Raw genomic sequence first — 24,075 nt, 5'->3', positions numbered from 1 at the left:
AAGCCATTGTAGTCCCTATCTCACAAAATACTTTACATACCATAGAATTCTGTAGTATATGGTCAATGTTAGAAAGGGTGAGAGGTAACTTTTGTAGAAGTTTTCCGCATACGTAGGGATAGCAATCCCCCCCATCTCTAATTATCAATGTAGCAATATGCCTCAATGGCAGTACCATTTTCCATTTGTTAGCGATGGGCCTGCAATGCCAATATTCACTAGTTTTTACGTTTCCCAGTGTGATAGTTTACTGGATGACAAAGGAGTTATTCCTTCGAGTACCGCTGGTTTTCATGTGGAGTAGGCGGTGGTCCTCAATAAATTCAGATTTACTTCAAGTACTCCACCTTTCTAGACAATTAAATGCCACAAACTCCGCTTTAGAGAGTGCCTGGAACGTATTTAGAAAAGGTATTGTTCATTCAAGGTTAAGCCTAAAAGTGATTATTTACGACTGTACCGATTAAAATAATAAAACAAAACTTTGAGGAAATTCTTCAAGTCTTGACCTGACATATTTTGCAGCTAACAGGAAACTGCAGGACGTAATCGTTTTTTTTTTTACCAAAACTGTTTCCTAATTATTTCCCCTGCTTTGAACACGTCACACTGTCATTACATATGCTTTATTCTTCTCTAAAGTCACACTCTTTCAGGACTTGATAAATCATGATGACAACATAAGTAATATTTTTTAATTGATCAAGGCCGGCCATCTAGTATTAAAAGTAGCACGGTGCAGTTGTTGCTATTTGAAACAAAGACAACAACCAACCCCCAACCATCATCAAACATGAAAATATGTCAAGGCAAGTTAAAACAAAGAAGTAAGATGGATCGATTCTATATTTTACTTTTCTCTCTGAGACCTTAAACAGACGACGACTAACAGACACAACTGTTTATCTTTTAACCTTGCATTTCGGTAAACTATATATATATATCAGTAGCCCTTTTCCCAGTCAATGATATGAGGCAATGGTTTTCCGGATTGGTAGATTTTAAATTTGGAAACGAACTCATCGACCAGTTCCTCTTTGAACTGAAAAGAAACAGAACATTTTATTCAACACATAATCAAAAGTTGTATTTTCATGAATCTAACACATCGTGTACCATGTTTTAAATATCTCATCTTTCATCATTTTGGGGAATAAAAATATAGGCAATATTATCATTTTTAAAAAAATCATTTTATTCACATTTTATACTCAAGCGCTTGTAACTAGCCTCTGATTACTTGTGCATGGGTATCATTTCTTAGAATCATCACCCAATTATCACATTGCAATTTTAAAATCGATACAAAGTGTGCAAAGTAAAAAATAGGAAAACTATCCAAACACCACCTAAGGTATTTCATAATGTTTATATTTCTTCATTATTATTATTATTAGTATTATTATTATTATTAGTAGTAGTAGTAGTAGTAGTATTCTTATTATTATTAGTGCTATTATTATTATTATTATTATTATTATTATTATTATTGTTTTTGTTGTTGTTGTTGTTGTAAAATAGTAACACATTAATAATAGTTATGCATAGATAATTTTAAACATAACCATTATATATCATGATTTGTTATTTTGTTTCTAAACTATGCAAAATCTTAGTTTACATCATCAGCAATATTAAAATATTAAAGACGTACATGAGGCGCTTTAGACCAGCCCGAGATATGCGGCGTGATGTACACATCAGGAAGGGACCAGAGCGGACTATCTGCATGCAGAGGTTCTTCTGGGAAGACATCCAACACGGCACCCCCTATCCACTTGTTCCTGCAATAGTCACTTTAAATATCAACGATAATCATTCTGCATAGGACGCATTCGAAATTTTGTATCTTTTGTTTCTTGTCCTCTCCAAGGACAAATTTATTTATAGCATATGACAACAGTAACTAATACATAATACGAGAGAGAGAGCGAGAGAGAGAGAGAGAGCGAGAGAGAGAGAGAGAGATGCCCATAACCGAAGCAAGAATTTTAAAACTGAATCTATATTTTTTTTTACTGTCATTTATTCTTTTGTGAAATATGCGGATACGACAAAATGTTTATATTTACATGCAGTAGAAAGCTATCTATTATGGATTAATCGGTATGTTTGGTCCGTGACAGATTCCAGTATGTATGTATGTATGTATGTATGTATGTATGCATGCATGCATGTATGTATGTATGTACAAGATGGCCGCTATCGCCTAACCGGCTTGAAGCATCTGTTCTGCTTTTTGGTGTCATTTTTCATGATATATGTGCTTGTTGCCTGTCTTCGTCTACGTTATTGTGTTCATCATACATTGGCTGCTCAGTTCGCATGTGTTTCTTCATCTCCTTGTTTTGGAAACGAGAACAATTATACTTTTTCTCTGCTGTTTTTGACAACACAATTTCAATTGAGACGTCGTCACCATACAGTTGGGACACCGAAATTCAGCGGCAACCATTCTCAGCATTTGAACCTGTCTCTATGGATTTAGTATGTACGATCGTGATGAAGAGTGCACCAAAGTCATGTAAACTTGATCCAATTCCAACATCACTGCTACCTGAGAGCTTAGATCCAGTATTGCCTTCACTAACTGATGGTATTAATACCTCTCTCTCATCCGGAGAATTTTCAAAACTGCCATTGTAAAGCCTCGGCTGAAGAAACCAACACTTGACCATAATGATTTAAAGAACTAACGCCCAGTTTCTAATCTCCCATTCATATAAAAAATAATCTTAGAAAATGTGTTCTATCACAGCTTGAAATTCACAGGAATTTCAAACAGTCTTTTTAGCCATGTACAATCTGCATATCTCCCTTGCCATAGTTTTGAAACTACTCTTCTAAACGTAGTTAATGACATTCTCTCTGCTTTGGATAGCGGAAAGATTACAGTCCTCACCCTCCTTGATTTGTCTGCAGCATTTAACACAATAGACCATGATATATTACTTCACCGTCTCCAGCATGTATTTGGTATTTATGATACAGCCTTATTGTGATTCAAGTCCTACTTGGTCAACAGGACACAAATTGTGTCTGCAAATGGAATACACTCTAGCCCAGTTAATGTATGTTGTTGTGTTTCACACGGGCCTGTTCTTGGACATGTTCTCTTCATTCTATACACTCAGCCGCTCTCAAGTGTCATAGATCATCATCCAGTGTCTCACCAACTGTACGCTGACGACACCCAAATATACAAATTTAGCCACCTAAATGAAGTTGGTGCTACCATCCAAGGTGTAGAGAGTTGCATTTCTGATGTGTAATTATGGATGACATGTAACAAGCTGCAGATGAATGATGATAAAACTGAGGCCATTCTGATCACAACACAAAGGCTTTCTCTATCACAAACAATAAATATCAGTAACACTAACATTAAATTCACACAGTCAGTACGAAACTTAGGTGTCACTCTGGACAGTACACTCACGTTGCACTAACATGTCATGAACATAGGCAAGGCTGCATATCTTGAGCTGAGACGCATCAGCTCCATTCGCAAATATCTTTCAGCTGATGCCATTGAATCACTTGTGTGTTCATTAGTACTTTCAAGACTGGACTATTGTAACTCAGTTCTGTCTGGTTCATCTCAATGTCTACTCCAGAAGCTTCAAAAAGTTCAAAACACAGCTGCTCGGATCATACTTAAATTACCACGATCAGAGCCCATCTGCCCGCTGCTCTGTACCCTACACTGGCTATCCATTCGATCCAGAGTCAAACACAAAATTTGTTCTCTGTGCTACGTTTCACTGACGGACTCCAGTCCAACATACCTATCCGACCTCACCCATATGTACACACCAGCAAGATACTTACGCTCCTCTTCTGACAATCGTATACTCATTATTCCCACTACGAAAACGAAGCCATATGGACAACGTTCTTTTGCATGCCAGGGCCCAGCAACGTGGAATGAATCACCCACTGAACTTAGACACAAAGACAGAGTGATCCCATTCAAGAGTGCTCTTAAAACGCACTTATTGTGACTGCAAGAGCAAAGTTAAAGACCTAATCTTCCATTTCTTAACTATTTTCAGCATGTTTTTTATGTCCTTATGGTGTTTTTTTGTAATAATATCATTATATATGTTTTGTTATGTTAAAGGTGTTGTCTAATTTTGTAAAGAGCTGAGAGCTTCTAAAGATTAGGCGCTATACAAAGTCCTCATTATCATTATTATTATTATTAGTATGTATGTATGTATGTATGTATGTATGTATGTATGTATGTATGTATGTTGTTATGTATATTTAATTTAATTGTTTGTTTGTTAGTTTAAAAAGAAAAATTAAATTTCATTACATGCTATTGTACTGTAACATTGTACGTTGGACTTGACCTTGTCCAAAACTGTGTAAATTTCTACTTGACCTTGTTGACTTTTTTTAAAATTTTATTTTATGAAAACAACTAATATATAACTAAATTATTATCTATATGTATAGGCGTAATATCAAGATCATTATTAATGGAAGAAGTAAATATGTTTATTTGGGGCAAAGTTTTGGAATTTCCTGAATTTAATCCAGGTTTGGGGCTTGATTTTGTAAACATCAGGCTAATACTAGAAGGTTATTTTCCATTAGGTAATTTTCTTTTCTTTTTAGAAAATGCTAATTGTGATCGGAGGTCAAGTAGAAAACTAAATAATCTCGTAATTGTAAGGACTTGGTCATTGTGAGGACTTGGTCATTGTGAGGACTTGGTCATTGTGAGGACCTGGTCATTGTGAGGACTTGGTCATTGTGAGGACCTGGTCATTCGTGCTTTACGTCTTAACAGAATAAAGTTGTATTATATGTTGCGACCAGTATTCTTTTACAGTTCGGGCTGGAATCTTTTTCTTCATTTTGTTTTTTAATTCAAGCGATTATTTTTCTCGGGAAATACAAGAGAGCTCTGATAAAATTCTTGGACAGAGACATTCAATGAAATTTATACCAAATTTAAACCTGGATATATATTACTCTTATTCAACAAAAGACTGTTGACACGTCATCCCTCTATAAATTATAACAGACACGTCATCCCCTTCTGTTTTTGTATTTCTTCAGGACTTGTAATGAGATGCATTTCATGACTTTAAATTATTAGGACTTGTGTCTGTAATTCTTGGATTATTTTGGGATTTAATTCGCAATACCATGAGTTCTGTTTTCTTATTTTCACTTTGTATCCTAGGGAAATAAATTATTTGTTAAATTTTACATTCTTTCACTCTTTTTTGTTACTTATTTTGAGAGCATAGACTCGTATGTATGTATGTATGTATGTTAGTATGTATGTATGCATGCATGTATGTATGTATGTATGTATGTATGTATGTATGTATGTATGTATGTATGTAACTACAACTACAACGCCACATATACTAGACAGAGAGACAGACAGACAAACAGACAGACAGACAGAGAGGGGGAGAGGGAGATGGAGGAAAACACGCAAATACAAAGTTCGGATAGGTTAACAAAATGATTATTGTTAATAGCTAGAATTTCGAGACAATAATTAAAATAGAACGCGAGATCTAGGGTAGCTAGAATTTCCAGACATTGATTAACACAGTATATGAGATCTAGGCATACTGTGTTGAGATACAATGCACACACTTAGGGATTCTCAGAAAGTATATAGAATCAACAAACATCAATGAAGGTCATATTCAGATTTTCAAACCGTAACATATTTGAAGATATGTGCTTTTATATGATTTGTTTTTGCTCAGATCTTTCTAACTGGTACGCATCACCTTGATTTCTTACTTTAAGTTAGTATACAATGACACATTTCTGCCTAAGTCCAAATGGAAATACTTGCATGATTGCCTTTACCAAGCCGTTAATCCAAATGGAAATACTTGCGTCATTGCCCTTACAAATCCTTAAATAAAAATGGAAAAACTTGCCTGATTGCCTTTATCATCCCGTAAGGTCAAATGGAAATATTTGCCTGATTGCCTTTATAATCCAGTACTGCCAAATATAAATACTTGCCTGATTGCTTTTATAATCCCGTAATGCCAAATGGAAATACTTGCCTGATTGCCTTTACAATGCTTTCTTCGTCTACTACATCTCCTCTTCCAATGCTAATTAATACTCCTCTCTGTAAATAAGACCAAAGACTGGCAATCGCAGATTATACAAATCAACTTCTATTTTGTCTTCTTATTACAAGTACGTAATTCCGGGTCAGACGATATTTCATGTCAAATTTTCAATGTGTTTGTTTCCTTACGGTAAACGTTCGATTTGGCAATAAGAATTTTCCCTTATGTCTTCAAGATGCATATGAAAACTGCCCGTAACGTATTCCGATCTTTTGGTGTCAGTATTGGCAGTGCACTCGTGGTAATGACGTAAGATATACAGTGAAACCAATAAAAAACAAAATCCAACTGAATCAAGTAAACGGTTCGGTTTTCAGAGGCTTTCGATTTTATTGTGTTATCAGATTTCACCTTAAATAAGATGTGATATGCATTGCCCCTAAGTTAATACATAAATGTATTTGCTTTCATAAAGTGTCACCAGCAGGTAAATAGGTGAGAACAGTGTTGCATAATTCTTTGCTATTGGTCTTTTCCGCCAAAAATATCCAAAGTAAGAGAGCGAGTCTTGTTTTAATCTCAGAAATTGATTTATGATAATTCAGGTTAATATTATCGGATATGGTGAGACAATCGGCCAGTAAACTCAATATATTTTGAATAAGAATTTAGTGGGTATCATGCTTTGTTGTTTTGAGACAAATTAATGAATTGAAGAGGAGATATTGCTGTTTCTACAGCGGGATCATTGTTTGCTGGTCTTTAAAGTTGTGGTTTTTACAGTGCTTGTAACTTCTCTTGCAAACAATGGAAACGGTATTAACATGGTACGGTACATAAATGGTTGCGTGGTTATGAAAGACTAAAATGAGACGAATTTTTTAGATGAAGAACCGGTTTAATTAGAAAGACCGGTTAGAATAATGCATAACTGTATGATACAAGACCAAATAGTACGCAGTAATGGTACGTAGAAACGATCTGAACGAATGTCTTCAACATTTTGAACTTACACTCTCTTTATAGTAATTTATAAGCAAAATATAATTTTGGTCCTGCTAAATTAAAGCAGAAAAAGTAATTTCAATAATATTATGTAGCGGCAGGAAAGGAAACCATTGTGAACTGTTACGAAATCAGTACGGTATTGTACGAAATAGTATTGAGACGAAAATCCGATTGGTAGACGGTTGGAAATTAAACTAAGCGTGAATGGAATGATCGGCACATAAAACGATAAAAAAAGGATTTACATATAAAGACCTAACAAGTACTGATCAACCACAAAAGCCAAAACAATCTTATGACACGAAAAAATATGTTTACTGTCCTTTGTGTAAAAATTGTTTATATGTTTATACGCTAACTAAAATACAAGTAAAATTGCCATCTCTTGTTTTTCTTTAACATTCCAACATACATGCAAATAGAAGCTAATTATGTACTGCATATTTTCATTTATATATATAGTACTGATTCACCAATTGACGCATCAGCACCATCAAATGATGTCGAATGCAAATTCTGACCAATACAAAACTAAACAAAGATCGTATCAAAGCCTGGACGGAAGAAAAAAAACAGCCTAACATTTCATCTACTTTTTGTTTTTTACACAGACAATTAAAACGAATCATTTTCAGCAAAAACGACTGCATGCATTTACTTTATGAAAAGGTCAAAAGGCAAAGTTTGTGTACCTAGAAATAAGATAAAAGGTGAAAAACCCTGGGTGATCAAAAATGAAGATGAAAACTACCTTCATTCTACAAACATGTCAGCATGTAAGGAACAAAAGGAAAACATACATTAGGTATAAGTTTTATGTAGAAAATGCTAATTGTGACCTGAGGTCATGTAGATGACTATATAATCTTGTTTGTCTAGAAATTATTCATTAGTGCTGTATAATCTCAGGAGAATCAGCTTTATCAATATTGCGTCCATATTTCATATGTACTGGAATTTATTTATCCACAAGCCTGAGACAACAAAAAAAAAAAAAACATGCGGACGGAAAATAATTATTACAGCGCAACTGGATTATTCTATGCTGCATCACTAAAGATTAAAGTTTCTAACATATTTACATATGCACTAAAGCGATTTCACGTGAAATTAGAGTTTCTAACATATTACTGTATGCATCATAAAGGATAATTGATGTGAAATTAGAGTACTAAACGATTTCCACATGCATCTCTAAAGATTATTCATGTGAAGTTAGAAATTTTTAACAGATTACTATTTGCATCACTAAAAATAATTCATACGCAATTAGAGTTTCCAACAGAATACTCTATGCAACACTAATTATAAGTCACATGAAATCAGTTTCTAACATATTACCATCTGCATTACTAAAGATAATCCATGCAAAATTATAGTTTCCAACAGATTACCATATGCATCACTAAAAATAATTCATGTGAAATTAGAGTTATGCGTCACTTAAGGTTATTCATGCAAACATAGAGTGTCTGACAGATTACGATATGTTACAACGAACCATACTCTTGTGGGTTACTTGTTTAAGTTCAGTTTCAAGGTATTAATCAAGTCCAAATTATTTTTACCCTCACTCCAGATTTCTGCGTATTTTGTCCCCAATGCATGTGAGTGGAAGAACGGAAAGCAGAAAGGATTGCGATGAATTGTGTACCATATGAAATTCATTTAGAAGACGGGGATTATAATTATCTTTATCGGTCTTTCCATATGTCACTAATGATTAATAAGTGGAAATTTATCATTGATCTATAATCAACAGCACACAGTTGCAACAATGCTTATATATTCGATTTATTGCGCCATGGGCGGATTACTATTTGATATACCAGTTTTGCTGTATACCAACACCTTAAAAGCCATTTTATTTATGTTTACTTTTAATATATATATATATATATATATATATATATATATATATATATATATATATATATATATATATATATATATATATATATATATATATGTATGTATGTATGTATGTGTGGATAGATAGATAGATAGATAGATAGATAGATAGATAGATAGATAGATAGTTTGCAAATTGACAAATTGCACTGCTAGTCTTATATTTTAATCGTACACATCTTTGTAAGATGTGTGATATCTTTAAGATTGACTATATTTGTTAACTACCTTACGATTACAGTGGGCAAGCATATCCCCCGACAAAATGTTTCTGGTTTCTTGTGTACTCGGAAGTAAGCAACAGATGTAGTCAGACTCCTCCAGGAGTTCAGGTAGTTTGTCATATGTTCTGCAACAAGAAAGAATGTTCCAGAGCAAGTACGAACAAGGCAAAGGAAAAAAGACATGTGAAAGAAAACAAAAATATAATTCCTTGGTCAACTAACTCTACCACCACCACTACTACTACTATTACTGCATGTTCTGCTACTGCTGTTACTACTGCTTCCAGCATCCAACACACCAGTTATGCTGAAATGAAATTCGATTTTAATGATGTCAATTTCTAAGAATATATATATATATATATATATATATATATATATATATATATATATATATATATATATATATATATATATATATATATATATATATATAAGTAGTGAAGTGGGGCACCCTACGTACAATGGGAATTAGCATTACAGGGACCCCTGGGACAATCTACGTACAATGGAAATTTAACATGGCGAAAAATCGTGGGTCAATCTACGTACAAGGGGAATTTAACATGGGAATAAATCGTGGGACAATCTACGTACAAGGGGAATTTAACATGGGATTTTTTCTTTAAATTTTAAAAAAAAATTTTTAAAAAAAAGGGGTAGGCAATTCAAAGGCTATCTCTTTTCGAGATATATGGGGGCCCTGAAAAGGGCCTTTGGTTTATGTTAATATGCCCTTAACATAAAGGGCATTTGCGACATCTTCTTTTCCTCAAACTTCGTCTTACAGCAGGGCCATACATCAGAGTCCTCTTGAGGCAACCTTGTCTCTCTATATAGACTCTTCTTATCCACAGACTGCTGTTGGTCCTGTAGACAACGGTCCACTTGGATCGGACATACATGAGCATGTCCGTCCTGAACATCATTGTTGACACAAGGGTTGAAGATTCAACGTCGGTCCACATGTTGAGGCTCCGAGAATAGGTGAATCAATGCAGTGAACTGCGCTTATTTATAGGGACAGAAAGGATTGAAACGGATTGAGTTCATTCACCAATCCGAACACGCGTTACAGAATTCAGTCAGCCCGCATCCAATCCGAAGAGAGCAGTCTGTGACGTCACGTAGTCAATATAGATTCGCTAGCGCTTGTGTGCAGTCAATCTATGCGATAGTGATTCAACATGACGGAAACTCAGAAAACGATCCAGTGGGGTGCACCAGCAGGGGAGACCGCCCAAGGGAATCCGGACTTACTTTCAGAAGAGGTGAATTGGGATTTTGTGGATTTTCTCTCCTCGCAAGAATTTGTTCCGGAACCTTCGTTACCTTCTTCATTACCGCAAGTGGAGAATTTTAGACAGAGACAGAAAGAAGAATTGGAGAAATTTATACAACGACAAAAGGAAGCGGAACAGGCTTTTCTCCTACAGCAACAGCAACAAGAAGAAGAGGTAAGAAAAAAAACAACAGCAAGAAGAAGTAGCAGCAAAGAAACAAGAGGGTGAAAATCAAACGGTCACGGTACTGTTGGACATTTTAGCGGAGTTAAGAAGTCTGAAACAAATGTATCAGACTTCTTTATCACGACCGAAGAGAATACGACCTTCCCGAGCCAAACATGTCAACCCTGTGACTAAGCCTACCGTACCACCCTTAGTGATTTCAACCCAATCATTATCATCATTACGCAGTCCAGAAGTAGGCCTTGGCCGTGGCAAAGGCTTAAGGCAGTTAAAATTGATTGCTTAAACTCACCCCTGCACCATAAAGAAGAAAAGGCCCTTTTCAGGGCCACCCACATTTCTCGAAAAGAAATACAATTTCAATTTGCCAATAACTCAAAAAAAAACTCACCCATGTTACCCTTATAGTACGTGTCTTTGTATGAGTGCGTGAGTGTAGCTTCTTATTTTAAAATCAAAACTCAAAGACTCTTACCTTATATCATTCATTTATTCTTTTCTCCATTTTTTACAATCCAATTCACAATTCACAACACAACACTTTAATAAAAAGTTCATTGATTTCTTCTGTCTCCTTGTTTAGTCTCTCTGTTTTTTGAATTTCTTCACCGTCACACTCTTTTCCTCTTCTTCTTCCTTCTCGCTTTCTTCCCTTCTTCTTTTTTTCTCCTGTTTCTTTTTCTTCACCTGTCTTCTTTCTTCCTCAGAAGAATCCCTCTCTTCCTCTGAAGAATCCCTCTCTTCTTCTGAAGAATTCCTCTTTTCTTCTGACTCCTCTTGTTTCTTTTTTGGGCAATCTGGAGACCAATGTCCATTTTCTTTACAATAATAACAGGTATCTTGACTTTTGTCTTTTTTATCCCCTGTTTTTTTTTCTTTTTTGACGGTCTGGACACTCTGAAGACCAATGCCCTTTCTTCTGACAGATATAGCAAGTATCTTGACTTTTATCTCTAAAGGAAGGAGAGTAGTCCGTAGGCTGGTCTGAAGAGAATTTTCTAATGACCCCTCGCAAAGCTCTGACGAAACGTTCCATCTGGTTAGTCTCTTCCATCGTTGTGCTCGGCTTGAGAGTGAAATGAATAGTGAAAGGACAAGACACACACCCTTTTATATACGCTGGTCTGCTATGACCATAAAGTAGTTTATGGTGTTTGAACTTGAGTCATTTGACTTTTTGCTTTCAAGATGAAACGATCCCATTCATTCGAGAAGAAAGAAGAAGAAAGTAAGAGGCAGAAACGTGATCTATCGCCTCGTACCAGGGCTGAAATCTTGGCACAAATTCATGCCAGTGATTTTGAAGAGGACATGAGTGAACCAGAATCCGAACCCTCTAAACCAAGTTCACCACCCTTTGTCAACCCTGAAAAGTACTATTCCATTCGAGAGACGGAAAAGCGCTCCTCTAGAAAATTTAGAACCACGGCTTACAAATACACGGTGAAGTTTAAAGATTTCAAGGCTGAAGTGCCGTTAGAGAAAGCAGAAGTGTTCATCACTGAGGTGTGGGATTCTTTGCTCACTGCACTCAAGCGACAATGTCAACCCAAAGAAGACGATCGCTTGAGACTTTCCATACAACACGACGGTTTGAAATCCCCTGTTTGGATCGAGTTTAGCACCCCTGCAGAATTGACCGCTTCCAAAGTCATGGACAAGATTCAACACGTACAACAATCTAATGATCAGTTTGACATCACCGATGGTAAAGCCACACTGGACATGACCCACGTCTCTCCTCCTCAAGGGACAGGACGCAAAAAGATGTTATTGGTGGACGACCTTCGCAACACCAAAACGAGTCTCGTCCGAATTAACAACCCTCATGACCAGATGTGTTTAGCCCGTGCCATCGTGGTGGGACGAACCTATGCCAACAAGAACGACACGGTAGAATGGAAAAGAACCTGGAACACTATTCAACGTTCCGACCGAGCCAAACAACGAAACGAAGCAGAACTCCTGTTACAACAAGCCGGACTGCCCAAAGACACACCCTGTGGCATTCCCGAGATGCAAAGATTGCAAGATGTCCTAGCTCCACGATACACCTTGAAAGTGCACCCTCAAGAAATGCGCGGGCCTCTATTGTTTCGAGGCCAAGATTTTAAGGACGGAAAATAGATTCACCTTTATCATCACGATGACCATTTCGATACCATTACCAGTATCACTGGATTCCTGGGATATGCTTATTATTGTGAGAAATGTGACTATGGTTATAATAATCGAGAGCAACACAAACATTGTGGATGGAAATGCTCAGGATGTTTGGCCTCTCCACCCTGTCTGAGCGAAGAACCAGTGCCTTGTTCAACTTGTCTGCGCACGTTTGTCAGCCATACCTGTTACCAACAACATCTGAAAACACAAGGTTCACAGAAGAAATGCGCTTGTCAACTGCTGAGATTGTGCCCTACGTGTGGACAAGGCATACTTACCAATAATGCCAAGGCACACGTATGTCGAGGAAAGAAAAAATGTCACATTTGTCACCACATCGTGGACTTGGAACACCAATGCTACGTGCAAAAATACCAACCCCCACCAGAGAAAGAGGACGGTCACAAGAAGAAAGGCAATTTCATCTTTTTCGATTTCGAATGCATGCAAGAGACTGGCATTCACATTCCTAATTTCTGCGTGGCTCATCGAGCGTGCGAGAAGTGCATTCAAGAACCTATCTTCAGTCATTGCCCTCACTGCAGCAAGATTCCTGGAGGACGTGAAAAAATCTTTCGGGGACCGAACACGTTAGCCGATTTTGCACAATGGGTCTTAGACCCCATCGACAAGACGTGGAGCCAAGAGGACATCGAATGTTACGGAGATTGTCATCGTCATGCCACGGTGATGGCTCACAATTTCTCCGGATACGATGGACAGTTTCTTTTGAGGTACTATACGGAACAAGGCACCGAGCGTCCTAAAGTGACTTTGAACGGAGCCAAAATCATTTTCATGCAAGTGGGACAAGTGCAGTTTAAAGATTCGATGAGTTACTTGGCCATGCCTTTGAGTCGAATGCCTAAAACGTTTGGAATGACAGAAATGGCTAAAGGGTACTTTCCACACTTTTTCAATACGGAAGCCAATCAACACGCCGTTCTACCCCATTTACCTGAGGCTCACTATTACGACCCCGACAACATGCGTACCGAACAACGAGAAGCTTTCTACGCTTGGTACCAGGCTCACGCCTCGGACCCTTTCGACTTTCAGGAAGAAATGCTAAAGTATTGTCGTTCCGACGTGGACATTTTACGGCGTTGCTGTGGAAAATTTCGAGAACTGTTCATGGAACACGGAGGGGTCGATCCTTTGAAAGAAGCTTGCACCATTGCCAAGCTTGCACCATTGTTCCTTAGTGTATCGACAACGATTCATGCCTGAAAACACCGTGGCTGTCATCAGTCCTCAAACGACCCACTTTGTCAAACGTCAATACTCGGTCAAAGCCCTACGTTGGTTACATTACTTGTGCGACAAGGAAGACAAGTGGATTCAGCATGCCCGCAACGGAGGGGGTGAAAAGACCATCGGAACGTATTCGGTCGATGGCTGGGACTTAGAAAACCCCAAGATCGTGTACGAGTTTAACGGTTGCTTATTTCACGGATGTCCCGTCTGTTACCCTGACCGTGGCACTAAAAATCAGTTTTTGCAACGAACCATGGAAGACTTGTACCAGGACACTTGTCAGCGACGCCTAAAGTTAGAACAGCAAGGATACCAAGTGGTGGAAATGTGGGAACACGAGTACGATCACCGTATGAAAACCGATCCCGAGTTTAAACGCCTCGTGGAAAGTTACCAGTTCATGGACCCGCTGAACCCGAGGGATAGTTTGTACGGAGGAAGGACCAATGCCACCTGTTTGCTGTACCAAGCCGACGAAGAGAAAGGAGAAGAAATCAAATACTTGAACGTGTGTTCGCTGTATCCCTACGTGTGCAAATATTGTCGCTTTCGTGTAGGGCACCCGCAATTGTTAACGGAACACATCGACCTGAAAAACATTCGACAATACGAAGGCTTGATCAAGTGTAAAGTTTTGCCTCCCACGAACCTATACCATCCCGTCTTACCTCACCATTGTCAAGGCAAACTGATGTTTCCCTTGTGCCGTACTTGTGCCGAAACGTGCAACCAAGATCAACCTTGTCAGCACAGCCAGGAAGAACGTGCCTTGACGGGAACCTGGGTCAGCGTAGAATTGTTCAAAGCTCTGGACATGGGATACCAACTGTTAGAAGTGTACGAAATTTGCCACTTTCCCAAGACACAACAGTACCGCAAGGGTGATCCCAGTCAGAAAGGCATTTTCGCCGACTACGTGGATGCCTTTTTGAAACTGAAGCAAGAAGCCAGCGGCTATCCTTCCTGGTGTCACACTCCCGAAGACCAAATACAATTCAAAGAGAAATACTATGAACAAGAAGGCATCTCTTTAGACCACATCGAGAAAAACGAAGGCAGGCGATCGTTTGCCAAAGTGATGTTAAATTGCTTGTGGGGTAAAATGGCACAACGACCGTGTTTACCGAAGACGGAATATTTGACAGAACCTTCCCGCTACTTCCAGATGATTCACGACAAAACCAAATACATGAAACACGTGGACGTCGTTCGAGAGAATTTGATCTTGGTCAATTACGAAGAAGATCTGGACTTTGTACAAGACGACCCTTTTGGAAATGTCATCATTGCGGCTTACGTGACAGCCCATGCTCGCTTAAAATTGTACGAAGCTTTAGAACTGTTAGAAGAACGCGTCCTGTACTTTGACACGGACAGTTGCATTTACATCCATCACCCGATTCAACATCACCCTAACATCGAAGGAGACCGTTTAGGAGCCTGGACAGACGAGCATCCCGACGACAAGATTCTAAGTTTTGTCAGTGGCGGTCCCAAAAATTACGGCTACGAATACCGGGACAAACAAGGAGAAGTGCACACGACGTGCAAAGTGAAAGGACTGACTCTGAATTATCGTACCAGTCGAGTGGTCAACTTTGGGGTATTGAAAGAAGCCTTGCAATCGGGAGAGGATGGAAACTTTAAAGTGACCACTCACCAACCGAACAAGATTGTACGTTTACCCACTCACCACATCGTCAGTCGACCCTTGGAAAAAATCTATCAAATTGTATACCAGAAGCGAGTTCGACTTCCCAATCATTTCACCTTACCGTACGGTCACGTCGGTATTGGTCTGTATATAAAAAAGGAACCCTAGGCAAGATCGATAGTTCATTGTGACTACCAAGACCGAGCGAACAAGATGAATACTTTGAAAGAGGCATCGTTCCAGTTTGGGGATTGTAAAAAAGTTGTATCTTCCTCTAGTGTGACTAATATTGGATGGATAAGACCCATGCATTGCGACGGAAAATGTCCGGAAGGAAACTGCAATTGTCCATGTGGTTACCATTGTAATTGCGTAACGGAGTTTGCAGACGAGTGCGATTGTGAGCCTTGCGATGGGACCGATGCTGTACGTTGTGACCTGAGCGATGCCGTAAAGCATCATGGGAACTCTGTTCTCACTGCCCCTGTCATGGAAAGTGATGCTGTGCGTGTCAAACCTGAGGGATGCGAAAGTGATGCCGCTCGTCCTCTTAGACATTTTACCGGGTTTAAAGGGGAATGTCGACCTTCACGTTTACCTCCCTACGGATGTCATCCAGCCCTGAGCAAACTCCTGTTCCTGTCACCCAACCCTCATCGAAACGAACCTGTGAAAGACGAATATTCGTTCCCTGTGCGTTTGTCGGAATACTGCGACTTTGAAAATCGTCTTCAATCGTTCAAAGGAAAATGGCCAAAGTATCTGGGAGGACCGACCCCCGAAGAATTAGCCAGAGCCGGATTTTTCTACTTGGGCGAAGGAGATAAAGTCAAGTGCTTCAGTTGCGGTGTGTCACTTCACCACTGGGAACCGCAAGATTCGGCCTACGTTGAACATGCTCGATGGTCACCGAATTGTCATTACTTACCTTTAGTGGGACCGAGACATTGAAGTAACTTCTTACCATAATAATCTGTTCATGGATACTTTACAAGAGAACATTCGTGCTTTGCCTGTGGAGTTGAGAGAACGCATTTACCGAGAGCTGGTCAAAATACAAGTGAAACGTAAAGAACAATTGCATCCGTTACATCACCAGTGTTTGAACCACTGGTACCTTCAGGCTATACAAGGACTGATTGAGTTGAAAGTGTTCCATTGGACAGACATTGATCAACGACCTCCTGGTTATAAAAAGGAATGGTTTGGTATTGACGATTCTATCTGCTACATTGTAAACGTACTGCATCGAATTCCAGAGGAAGAGTTACGAATTACCAACATCTTTCACGCAATGTCAACTTGGTGAAAGAGGAAACTTCTGAACGAATTGTAATGTGTAGATTAGTGGTGAAACGATTTAGATTCGACAATGAATTAAAACCATGTTTGTGCAAACAGTACATTTCTTGTGTCAGACCAAAGAGGATTTAGTATGACCTATTCATGGATACTTTACAAGAGAACATTCGTGCTTTGCCTGTGGAGTTGAGAGAAAGGATTTACCGAGAGCTGGTCAAAATACAAGTGAAACGTAAAGAACAATTGCATCCGTTACGTCACCAGATCTTTAACCACTGGTACCTGAATGGTATAAGAGAACTGATTCGTCAGAAATTCTTTCAATGGTCAGACCTTGTTCAAAACTTTGAGGTTGCTAATGATCGACATGTTCATGATTATGGTTACTTCGAGATTCACCTACAGCAATACATTGAGGAAGACAAGGTAAAGGATTACCAACATTTGTTACGTGGAATCTACTTAGCGGAAGAGGAAACTTCTAAACGAACTCTGACGTTTCGGTTACAGTATGCAAGTTTTAGATTCCCTACTGGAGAACGAAGATCTCTGGCTAGAAAGTACGTGTATTGCATCCAAAAAAAAGAGAATATAAAAACAGGCTGCCATGCCACGGTTTATGTCACATGTCATCCAACAGATTCCGTGGAAGGAACTCAATGACCATATTCAAACCGTGGATCATTACCATCAATTATTACAAGAACTGTATCCATTCAATTTTGGACGACAAGTGGTGTGTGTTTTAGTGACTTGTTTTCTGGGATTTCGTTTACCAGCCGATTCTTTGTGGACTCTTTACGATCAGTATTTACCACCTCCATGGCCTTAAATGGTCACGAAAAACTTCTTTTGCTCAAAGCCTTGCGTTTTCATCTGGATACTTCTCGACCTCAACAGGAAAAAAAGATTCGTCAACTTTTAGCTACCCAAGACGTGTATGACGATGTGTGTGTAGCTTGTGACTTACATCCCCATTGGACAGATGTCCGTGCCTGGAAAGAATGGGATTTTGAGGCTTGGGCCCAAGAAGTGGCCCAGTATGCACGAGAGTCGTTCAAGGAAAAAAGTTACTTTTCAACCTGTGTTAGTGACGGTGCCAGAAGAACCCGTCACCGAGAACAACCACTCGCTTCAGGACAGGACTGTCATGGACAGGCCTGAAAGGTCATTCCGGGAGGACACTTGTGTGACAATACCTCATGTAGAGACTGTAAGAACATTACACACTGTCCCTAGGACATCTTCGTTACCCAAAACATGTTGTACAGACACTTGTTTATATTCCACTTTGATTGTTTTGATGTGTTTTTTATTCCTGTACATCACTATTTGGGTTGTATGTATTTTTGTCTTTCGTGTTCATATTTGAAACATTCAATAAACGTGTTCTGAAAAAGTATATAAACTCTTGTCTTGTTTGTTTTTTCGTGTCACAAGTGACATTTCTCACACCATGGCTACCTCTACTGTCTCTGCTCCCTCTTCTTCTACTGTCAAAGTCATCGACGAACACTTAGATCGTGCCAGTTGGGAGGCTTTGTATCTTCGCCATCCCTTTAACATGCTCATTGCTGGACCTAGCGGTTCAGGCAAAACCGAATTCGTCAAACGTTTGATCGAACATAAACATCATTTGATCGATCGACTCCCTCAACGGATCGTGTGGTGTTACAAAGAGTGGCAATCGGCGTACAGCCTCTTGCGAGAAAGTCAAGGCGATTCCATCGTGTTTGTGGAAGGCATTCCTAAAGAAGACGATGGCATCGTCTCTGACTCCCGTCAAACCCATTTGGTCATTTTCGACGACATGTTAGGAGAAGACGAAGAAGAAATTAAATTGTGGTTCACGCGCAAAGGGCATCACCGTAATGCCAGTGTCGTTTACATCACCCAAAATTTGTTTCAACAAAGTAAAGCCCATCGCACCATCAGTCTCAATGCGCATTACGTGGTCTTGTTTAAAAGCCCTCGAGATAAATCGCAAGTGCAAGTCTTAGCCAAACAGTTAGGAACGCCTTGGCTGACTCAGGCGTACGACGATGCCACTCAAACGCCACACGCCTATTTACTCGTCGATTTGAAACCTACGACTCCCGAGGATTTGCGATTTCGTACCCACTTGTTTCACCACTGGTGCCAAGACGGAGGGCCTGTTCTGTACACGTCTCCGTCCTCGACTTCATTTCACTCCCCATGAAAAAAAATCTATAAAAACCTCAGACCCTTTTCGTCTGTCTCACACAACGTCAACATGACGTCCCTCCAGTCGCATCTTCCCGTCAAATTGATTCGTGCCTTGTATGGCATCAGTCGAGAAAAAGATCCACAAACACGAGCCCGTGTCTTAGAAGCTAGTCTCAAAGAAGTCTTACGATGGTTCACGGTGACGGCACGTCAATTACTCCAAGGAATCATTCAGATTCCTCATCAAACCCAACTCTTTTTCGATCGAAACAAAGTCGCTTTGGTCCAACTGGCCGATCCCCGCATCGACACTCAAACCAAAAAACAAATCATTTTGAAACCTGGAGGGAGCGGTACTCTAGGAGGGGTCGTCATTCGCTCACTCTTAAGATGGGATCCTAATGCCCCCAAAGTTATCCCTAAGACAAAAGTCCAACGAAGCCCCAAGAAGAAAAAGAAAAAGACCAGGTCCCCAAGAAGAATAACTTCTCCAGTGGCGGGACCCTCCTCTTACCAGACACCACCACCATCACCCCGGAAAAAGAAAAGAAGCCCCCAGAAAAAGAAACAGAGAAAAAGTCGCCAGAAAAAGAAAAGTCCACAGAAGAAGAAAACTAGTCGCAAGAGAGGCACTTCGGCCAGGACGCAACCTTACACTCGCAAGCCACGACCTGCCACAGCGTCTCCGGCAGCCTCACGTTTGTCCACTTCTCCGTTGATGTCACCAGGAACTGAAGAGTACTTGGAGACGTTGATTACACCAAGAACTTCTCCGTTGATGACCCCCAAAAGAACTTCCCCAGTGGCAGGACCTTCCAATTTAGCGGCAGTGGCTGCTGCTCACAAAGTACCTTCTCCCAAAATCAAAGTCCATGAAAGATCGGGCATGTTACAAAGTTTACTGGATTTGTCCAAGCAAGAACTGGCTCGATTTAGTCCGTTACGTACCCCTGCACGACGTGTCATGCCTGTCCTCAAACTGATAAAACGTAAAGACAATCAGTGGCGACGCGTTCCAGTATAAAAAAGGCCTGTGACCGAGTAGGGTATCAGTGTTTTTAGGTGCTCCTAAAGACTCAAAGATGTCACCCTCCAGAAAACCCCAAGGAAAGAAAAGGAAAGGACTACCACCACGTTTAGCCAAACATGGGGACAAGTTATCTGTCCTGTCCAAAGCTTCTCCACCCCTACGAAAAAAACTCATTCAAACGGCATCCAAAGAGGTCATCGATACCGTGTGCGAATGTTGTTTCAACGTTTTGAAAGGCACGATCCCTTTGTCCAAACACCAGAAACAATGCTTAGGCAAACATCGTCACGTTCTTCGGAAAATGGTTCAAAAGAAAGTTCCCATTCGTCAAAAAAAGAAGATGTTGGTCCAACGTGGAGGCATTTTACCCCTCTTGTTAGGCCCCATACTGAAAGGAGTCTTGGGAACCATGTTGGGAGGACTGGTGGGAGCAAGATAAAAAGGCCTTCGGAAGTCCCAAGATCTCAGAATTCACCCCTGACAACCCCATGGAAGGACGAAAACTAGCTTTAGTGCCTTACAAACGATGGATGGAATACCATCGGTGGCAAGAACAACGCACCCCGCATTTACTTCCCAATCCCAATTTGAGCGAGATGTCCCAGTTACAACACGAATTGCAGTCCTTGATGGATCGCCAAGATTTGTCCGAAACAGAAAAATCGCAAAAGTACGGTCAACTCTTGCAACGACTACAACTCTTTCACCAGAAAGCTTTAGACGAAACAGCTCTACCCACTCTGAAAGATTTTAAGACCTTGATGAAAAGTCCAGCACCATTACCAGTACCAGTACCAGTACCACCAGTACCCGTGACCAAGACAGAAAAAGGAAAAGAAGAAGAAGAAGAAGGGTTTCAAACTCCACCAGAAAAAGTACGCAAGTTAACAACACCACCTACCTCCAGAATTGGATGGATTAAAAAGATGATGGCCACCCCTTCTTCCTCACAAGAGAAAAAGAAAGTGAAGACAGAAGTGAAGACAGAAGTGAAACAAGAACCGATATCCCCCGCTCAGACATCCTCCTCCTCTTCGACACCTATTGCTGGCCGCACACGCAAAGCCTTGCAATCCAAGAAAATACCCCAAGAGAAAAAGAGTAGCCTCTTCCAAGAGTGGGTGCCTTATTAAGACACCAATCAACACAAAAAAAATGGAAAAAGTCTTAGCCAGCATTTACTACGATCCCTCGCATCCTGCAGGTTACGCAGGAGTTCAAAAATTGTATCGTGCTGCCAAAACGCGACTGAAAAGTCTCCGTTTACCTCAAGTGCAACGATGGTTACAAGAACAAGCTACCTACACTTTACACAAACCCATTCGACGCAAGTTTGCCAGAAGTCGCACCCGAGTGGAAGGCATCGATCATCAATGGCAAGCCGATTTAGCCGATGTCTCTCATTTGGCCAGCTACAATCGTGGCTACAAATATTTGTTTTGTGTCATCGACGTCTTTTCCAAATTTGCCTGGGTCGTGCCTTTGACTTCCAAATCGAGCAGCGAGTTAGTGCGAGCCCTGCAACGAGTGTTGAAACAAAGCGGTCGTCACCCTCTTCGATGGCAAACGGACAAAGGCACCGAATTTCTGAACCAAGCTTTCCAAAAAGAATTAAAGAAACGTGACATTCATTTTGTTACCACCGAGAATCCCGAAACCAAAGCCAGCATCGTGGAACGTTTTCAACGCACTTTGAAAGAACGCATGTGGAAATATTTTACGCATCACCACACTCTGAAGTACATCGACATCTTACCGCACCTGGTGCAAGCGTACAACCAATCTTACCATCGAAGCATCGGACGTGCCCCGCAAGACGTGACTCCCGACAACGAAGTGCTGGTGTTCGAGCGCCTGTTCGGTACGTCCCCGACGAGGGCTGTCCCCAAGAAAAGTGGAATGTTGGCCGTAGGAGATTGGGTGCGCATTGGCAAAACCAAACGCACTTTCGACAAAGGTTACTTACCTAACTGGACGACCGAATTGTTTCGCGTCACTGGACGAGTACATGGCCGTCATCCTGCCGTCTATAAATTGGAAGACATGAACGGAGAAGTACTCAAAGGAACGTTTTATTTGCCCGAGTTACAACGTGTCACCAAAAAAAGAAGACGACGTGTACGACATCGAAAGCATTCTCGAACGCAGAACCCGTAAAGTGGGCAAACGACGTGTCAAAGAAGTCAAAGTACGTTGGAAAGGATATCCACCCAGTTTCGATTCTTGGATCGACGCTTCGCAAGTCATCGACTATAAAAAGAAGAAGTGACCATCATGCCCTTTCACACAGCAGCAGACGCAGCTACGTCGACCACTCCTTCTTCCCCTAGTTCTTCTGTGCAAGATTTACAAAAACAACCCTTGTGGGTGTGGTGTGGAGAACGTGTGCCTAAAACGCAAATCGTCTTTTTCTGCCAAATCTTCGTGGTGTATTGTGTCATCGGGGCAGCCATCGCCAATTTGAGTTTGCAACAAGGAGACAAACAATTGTGGACCATTTTATTGAGCAGTTGCATCGGTTACCTGCTTCCCAATCCCTCCCTGAAATTCTCCTCGAACGGGAACGTTGTGTCCAGTGCCAGTGCCAGTCACCACTTCAACAACCACAACCAGAACCCCATTTTGGGCGGAGACACGCCTCTGACATCCAGTAATATCCCCTCGGACAGCCACAGAACTCTGGAATTATGAGTCACCAAAACCAATTTTACTTAACCTTACCCAGTGACAGTTCCATGGAGGTGTTTCCCCACAACACATTGTGCTGTTACACTGCCAAATTACCTCAAGCCATCCCCTTAGATCACGAAGCCCATTGGGAAGTGGCTTTAGTGGAAATAATTCACCCGACCCAAGTCCTCAATGTCCTTCCCAATCAAAATACTTTTAAAGTGGAAGTTCATGACAAACAATTGCAAGAGGAGTTGGATAAGATTGGCACATCTACCAATAAAACCTATGATCAAATCACTAAAACGACCACCTACAACTTGTTCATTCCCCCAGGCTATTATTTTAGTGGTCATCATTTGGTCAGCGCCATAGCCTCCAGGTTTAATGGCGTGTTCCATAAAGCTTTGAGTAATGTCCAAAAAAGTGTCACCCTGGAATACCACAAAATAGCTCGTCGCTTTCTGATGAAATTTTCTGAGGGGTCCAAAAAATTCATGTCTTTCTTATTTTGTCCTGAATTGTTTGACATGTTGGGCGGTGACACGGAGATGAGGAAGAAATTAGAACAAAAAACACAACCCGAATTACCAGTCATTTCCGACAACGATATTTTTGCGAGTTATTTTCGTTTCCCGGTAGAACTGAACCAAGGACTGAATTTGATCTTTGTGTATTCCGATGTGGTGGAATACAACGTGGTGGGACACACCTCCGTGCCGTTACTGCGTGTCATTCCTTTCAAAGTGGATTCTGCCACGAACGCTGACGAGGAAGGTGGAAACACTTACCACGTCCACCGCGAATTTGTCCATCCTCACTATTTGCCGGTCAGCAAGTCGTATTTGGACACGGTCAACATTACTATAAAAGGAGATTTGGGACAAAATATTCCATTCACCAAAGGAAAAGTCACGGTGAAACTCCATTTTCGAAAACGGTTCTCTCACGATTCGTAAGTAAGTCATGTATCCAGTGTACCGAGGGGTGGCTCGACAGCGAGGACACGGTTTAGGAGACATGTTAAAATCGGCCTTTCGTTTGGTGGCCCCGGTGTTGAAACCGATGGTGACACGCGGATTGCACGCCTTGAAAGATGTGGCACTGACACAAGGCAAAGAATTTCTCC

The 24,075-nt window shown here is 40.5% G+C and overlaps 1 protein-coding gene across 1 annotated transcript in view; it reads right to left on the bottom strand.

The window, feature by feature from the left end:
• Nucleotides 1-828: 828 nt before the first annotated feature.
• LOC149789009 (uncharacterized) overlaps nucleotides 829-24,075 on the bottom strand; it is a 49,026-nt gene continuing 25,779 nt past the window's right edge. Inside the window, exons 7-10 of the mRNA XM_089975822.1 lie at nucleotides 9,216-9,336; nucleotides 6,057-6,124; nucleotides 1,655-1,784; nucleotides 829-1,042 (exon numbers count right to left, since the gene is read on the bottom strand). Of these exons, the coding sequence (XP_089831948.1) occupies nucleotides 944-1,042; nucleotides 1,655-1,784; nucleotides 6,057-6,124; nucleotides 9,216-9,336 (418 nt within the window). The 3' untranslated portion in view covers nucleotides 829-943. The remainder of the gene's footprint in view (nucleotides 1,043-1,654; nucleotides 1,785-6,056; nucleotides 6,125-9,215; nucleotides 9,337-24,075) is intronic.

The sequence above is a fragment of the Sinohyriopsis cumingii genome, chromosome 11 (assembly GCF_028554795.1).
Source record: "Sinohyriopsis cumingii isolate HCF-2022 chromosome 11, ASM2855479v2, whole genome shotgun sequence".
Classification (NCBI taxonomy): domain Eukaryota; kingdom Metazoa; phylum Mollusca; class Bivalvia; order Unionida; family Unionidae; genus Sinohyriopsis; species Sinohyriopsis cumingii.
The sequence above is the reverse complement of the archived record's forward strand: the minus strand, read 5'-3'. Positions and strand labels throughout refer to the sequence as shown.